The 6,000-nt window shown below is 42.4% G+C and overlaps 1 protein-coding gene across 8 annotated transcripts in view; it reads left to right on the forward strand.

The window, feature by feature from the left end:
* LOC403333 (cytochrome P450 family 19 subfamily A member 1) overlaps positions 1–5,598 on the forward strand; it is a 188,118-nt gene extending 182,520 nt beyond the window's left edge. For 7 of the 8 annotated variants that reach the window (XM_085010975.1, XM_085010990.1, XM_085010966.1 and 4 more), the window contains 3 exons: positions 67–229; positions 3,137–3,378; positions 4,577–5,598. In XM_085010975.1, the coding sequence (XP_084867101.1) occupies positions 67–229; positions 3,137–3,378; positions 4,577–4,825 (654 nt within the window). In that variant the 3' untranslated portion in view covers positions 4,826–5,598. 8 annotated transcript variants of the gene reach the window in all.
* Positions 5,599–6,000: the final 402 nt, after the last annotated feature.

Consider the following 6,000-nt stretch of genomic DNA (forward strand, 5'->3'; position numbering starts at 1 on the left):
CTCCCCTCCTGTTCTGGAATTTTAATTCACTTTTCCAATATCTCTTCCCCTCTTTCAATTGTTCAGAAACGTGGCGAATTAACAAAGGAGAATGTGAACCAGTGCGTACTGGAAATGATGATTGCAGCGCCAGACACCATGTCTATCACTGTGTTCTTCATGCTGTTTCTCATTGCAAATCACCCCCAGGTTGAAGAGGAACTAATGAAGGAAATCTACACTGTTGTTGGTAAGAATTTATCAAACAAGTAATAGAGCTTAGAAAATAATTTCTTCTGAATATCAGCTTCTGTGTCCTAAAAATCCTATGTCAAAATCTTCATTACAATCCACCCAGAGAACAATAAAACAGGTTGTTGTATCAAAATTTCATTATGCCAGACAGGCTAAAAAGATAATTCTTTCTGGGTTTTTCTAAAATAAATAATACATATTTACTGGGAAAAAAATGCAAATAATAGAAAGATGTATAAAGCAGAAAGTCATACCCCCGATCCATCACACTCTCCTTCCCAGCCTCATCCCATTCCCCAGGGGGAATCACCATTAATACTCTGCCATGTATTTAAGACCTTTAACATGTATATATGGTTTTATTTGTGTGTGTTTTAAAAACATGGGATCTTTCACAAGACTTTGCTACTTGATCAGTGACAAAAGGTTTTGAGGGTCCACCCAGGGAAATGTTTATCCTTTACTGCAGGGTTTCTGGGTTTCAAGCCGCCCATTCTAAGTGAACTTCCAGCTGGCAGCAGAGGGAGGGAAAGAGGGTGAGAGCAAAGGCAGGGGAGCAGGGTTTCCCTCTCCCACCACCCAGTCCAGGGGTGCTAGCCCCTGCTCAGCTCTTCCCAGCTCCTCCTCTTCCCTGCTCTGCCTCTGCTTCAGCATCATTCTGCCCTCTGCTTCTGAGATCTCCACCCTTCCAGGGACACACTGCCACATTCCAAAGTCAGAACTGCCTCCTGGGAGTAAACAGAATGCCTTATTTGCACTGTGCTTCACATAAGTCATCTTTTTAGGGTCACATTTCAGACACCTGTGAAGAGATATCGGTAATGATACAGACTTTCATTTCTTGACTTTACAGAATCCCTGTGAAACAACCTATTTTGCTGTAGAAAGGCACCATCTTTTAAAAACCATTTGAGTGCTGCTTGAAAAAGTCAACAATAAGGGAAAATTTCATTTAAGGGTTAAATATGTGAAAGAAGGGGTATGGAGACAATGGCTGCAGGAGGAAAACTGCCTGTGAAGGTAGATAGCAAGGAGCCAGAACATCCAGGTTCCAAATTCCAGAATGTTTTCCCAAGTACCCTTATCATTATTTTGCTGTGCTTTTCTCAAGGTACTTATTTTTATTACCACACAAACAAATATATGTGGTTTTATTTGTGTGTGCTTCAAAACCATGGGATCATGCACAATGTATCACTCACTACCTTATCAGTGACAAAAGTATTTTGCATGTCCATACAGGGAAATGACTATTATTTACGACAGTGTTTCTGGGTTTCAAGCAGCTGCCAAGACTGCACAGGAAGTTTTCTGTTCTGGGGCAGGGCACTGCAGTGCATAAGCCAGTGCCATCCCTGAACTCCTGGGGCTCTCAGGCTGGTGGGAGAAAGAGACCTCAACAAACAAGCTCAGTACAGTGAGAGAGAGCCACTGAATGATGGGGTTCAGGAAAAAGCTGGAGTGGTGGTAGGGGAGCTATTTTTGAGACCATAAGATTTTAATACAATTTCCTTGAGAGATCGAAAGTACTTGTGCCCATGATGTCCCCTTGACACTTCAACAGGCCTCTCCAAAGATAAAACTGGGACAACCACTAGTACATGCGTACCTGTTCCCTCTAGATCCACATGCCTGGTAATTCCTTCCTGGGGAATGCCTTTGGTTACCTTTTCTGTCACCCTCCCCCCACCTCCCCACCCCAGATAAACTTACCCACTAGACTCTTAAGTGCACAGAGAGCAGTATGTAAAGGGCTGGGTTCTAAGAGTTGTGGCCAAGTGGGACCTCTCCTGAAGAGCATAGTTGTACAGGACGCAGAGCTGCCTCAGGACCCTGGGCTGGTTTGGATTCTGCAAAGGGGTTGCCCATTTGAGGATGCCCTGAAGCTTTGTCAATTCTGAGAGTAATCCAAGCCTCTGACCAGTATCCCTGGGAGTGTCAGTCAATCCCCAGCTCACTCTAAACTGATCTGAGGTACCTGTTTTGTTGTGGTGGAGAGAGGGGTTCTTGCCATTCCACCACATCAGGCTGTTCTTGATGAGATGGGGAGGAGGGACCATCAGTGATAATTTCTTTCTTCTTGGTTTTTTTTGTTTGTTTGTTTGTTTTTGTTTTTTGTTTGTTTTTATTTTTTTGTTTTTTTTGTATTTTTAGGGCCTCACTTGTAGCATATGGATGTTCCCAGGCTGGGAGTCAAATCGGAGCATTAGCCACTGGCCACAGCTACAGCAACTCAGGAACCAAGCTGCTCCACAGCTCACAGCAACGCCAGATCCTTAACCCACTGAGCAAGGCCAGGGATCGAACCTGGGTCCTCATGGATACTAGTCAGATTCACTTCCACTGAGACATGAGGGGAACTCCCATCAGGGATATTTTCTGACAGATGACTACACAGGCTACCAGAAGAGAAGGATTCTTTGAACTTGGTTAAACTCACCATCTCACCCTGACTAAAGAAGGAATGAATGTCTTCTAGAATGTAGAGCAGGGGACAAAACTCAAGCAGCACAGAGGCCAGGCAGATCAATGTGTGAAGCAGGTTGGGATGCTGCAGAGATGTCCCTCTAAAGGGCTCATCAGCCACTCAACTTCAGTCCACTGTTGCCACGTGGGGATGTGGGTCCAATGCTACCTGGTTTTTTATTTTTCTAGAAATTTAGACTTTTCCATAAAAACCCCTAGTCTTAATATAATTGACTTCAAATCTGAATATTTATAAGACACTCTGTGCATTGAACATAGCATATTTGGCCCAGGTTACTGGTTAACATGAGAATTATACAAATAAGTTTTTTTTCAACCATGAGAAAACTGTTCTGTGGAAAGTATAGGAATTATAATGCTCATCACATATTGAAATTAATATGATGCTTCTTTGTCTTTTTATCTGCTCTGACAGGTGAAAGAGACATAAGGAATGATGACATGCAAAAACTCAAAGTGGTGGAAAACTTTATTTATGAGAGCATGAGGTACCAGCCTGTCGTGGACTTCGTCATGCGAAAAGCCTTAGAGGATGATGTCATCGATGGCTACCCGGTGAAAAAGGGAACCAACATTATCCTGAATATTGGAAGAATGCATAGACTCGAGTTTTTCCCCAAGCCCAATGAATTTACTCTTGAGAACTTTGCCAAGAATGTAAGAGCCCTTCCTTAAAACCATGTGCCACTCTTGAAAATGTCAACTGTTAGATCCTTTCTGTTTCTGTGTCTGCCCCATGCACATTTCATTCTGTTTACTCCTTCCCTTCCCACCTCACCAGGAGAACACAGATCCCCTAGACTGGAACGTGGCCACCATGGCTGTCCTCAAGCCAAGGAGGCTGGATCCCCAGCTCTGGGAAATGTCCTCATGGAGACCACACAATAGGTCAAAATGTGAAAAATCCAGGCCCTTAATTTGTCTAAAATGAGGCAAATTTTGTTTAACCAACCAACCAACCCCCTTTTTCCATTTCAACTTAGGAGTCTGTCACATGCAGATTCACTTGCAGCATCATCTAGGCCAAGGAAATCCACTTCTGCTTCAGACAGAAATCAAATGAGGCAAAAAGCTTTGGTTGTTGACGTCTGCCTTTGGTTCCCCAAGTGGCCCCACAAGCACTGAGCCTCAGTCTAACAGGACTCGGTTACTGGAAGAGGCTCAGCTTATTCTTTTTCTTAACTGAACTGTACTGGAGATTGTCTCCATTATGTCAAATTTTAAACAATGATCTTTTTCACCTGAATTATCTGGATGATACTCTCTGTGCCCTCTTTTTCCATCTGCATATGGGGAAGAGACATGATCTGAATTAAACCAACCCTCTAATACATTCTTTTTCTTTATAAGAAACCCATGCCATGTTTGCAATTAGTCAAAAAGCCTTGCTGAGAATCTATTAAGTGCCAGGTACTATGTAAGTCCAAATGGGGACAAGACAGGCAGGGGTGCCCAATTAAATATTTGTTTAAATAAAAATACTTAGATGCTGGGCACTAAAAGGCAAGGAATCCACACTTTTGCCTAAATCTGTCCTTATCAGCATGTTATATGGCCTGGTAAAAAACAATCTTTGCCTCTGTGACTGGCAGAAGAGTAGTAAAGCCATGGCCATCCCACAGAGCTAGCTGAGTACTTTACATGCAAACAAAACTGGAGACTGTTCAAGATTGGGTATGTATTACAAGGGGTGAATGAAATTGGATGGAGAAAGAGACTTATCTGAGTTACAGTCATTTCTCTCTGTGAAAGGAATTATGGCTGAGATCCTGAAACCAAGCATTCTGACTAATTGTTTTCAGGGTGAGTCAAACACCCTTTACTACTCTTGATAATTGTCTGACTATTTTTCTAGGTTCCTTATAGGTACTTCCAGCCATTTGGCTTTGGGCCCCGGGCCTGTGCGGGAAAGTATATCGCCATGGTCATGATGAAGGTCATCTTGGTCACACTTCTGAGACGCTTCCAAGTGCAAACACAGCAAGGCCAGTGTGTTGAAAAGATGCAGAAGAAAAATGACTTATCCCTACACCCACATGAGACCAGCGGCCTGCTGGAAATGATTTTCATCCCAAGAAATTCAGACAAGTGCCTCGAGCACTAAAGAAAGTTGGTCAGTCCCTGTCCATCCACATGGAAGCCACCTGTCTTTGCCAGATAGTCCTTCTCATATGAACATTCTATGATCTGTAGCATTTTATAGGCTTACCTCCTAAAGGTTGTCAGCAAATCAAGTGACATTGGTTGTCTGAGCTTATTCACACCAGAAATCAGACTGCCAAAGAAAATATAGAGACCAAGATTTTTTGTGGGAATTGGTCAGTGAGGAAACTCCAGCCCTAAGGGCCCAATTCCACAAAACGTGCTTTGAGAAAAAAAGGCTATCAGCAAAGCTTACACCCAGCTCTCCATGGGATCTCCACTGCCCTGCCCTGAGATGGGAGCTTTTTAATGTCTGAGGCAGAGGCTCTGAAATGGATTACAAAGGATAGGGCAACATCTGGGAAACCGGGAGTAAATACATCTGCTAATGTGGTTTTGATTTGGTTTTTGGTAGGACTGGGGACTGCAACATCCATATCCTTCCTTGGAGAAATGTTAATCAGCATTTGATTTTTCCCATGAACTACATTCAGTTAATTCTTGTTTATCCACATGTGATTTGTCTGTGGCAGTCTATCCTGTGGAAGTCTGTCCTTTCCTAATCTCTCAATTTATGCCTCAGCCACTTAACTCTGATACAATAGATGTAGATTCAGGTATTACAAGGTAACTTAGTAATAACCTGAGTAAAATAAAATTAGGACTATGTATCTGCTGTGGAAAAAAAATTGCACAATGTATTTAAAATTCAATTAAAATTCCTTTTTTCATGTCTGCAATTGTTGCTTTGTTCCAGGAGTGCCCTAACCAAGAGAATACTTCAGGTAAAAGCATTTATGAACTTATACCACAGCTCCAATGATTTAGAGGAAGGGAATCTCAGAATCTTTATCTAATTCTACAACCCAGTGGTCTCAAACTTCTAAGGAGTGCTCCACATACACCATTATCCTTCTCCCTCAACACTCCCCCCTTCACTTTCCATGACCCCAAGAACAACAGATCAGTAGAGAACACAGTCAGGGTGGACCCTTGCAATCACTTTTTATCCTAACTCAGATTTAGCAGTTACCTGAGAGATTTAACAATTATCCAGTTTATTGATTCACTATATACAGCTTTGGAAAAATGTACACCTTGGAATTAGATCTCTAAGGCGAATCAAACAGATGAGTT

This window comes from Sus scrofa, chromosome 1 (genome assembly GCF_054392235.1).
Source record: "Sus scrofa isolate SSC_HxYL_T2T_F1_AM1 chromosome 1, Sscrofa_HxYL_maternal_Yorkshire_Landrace_v2.0, whole genome shotgun sequence".
NCBI lineage: Eukaryota > Metazoa > Chordata > Mammalia > Artiodactyla > Suidae > Sus > Sus scrofa.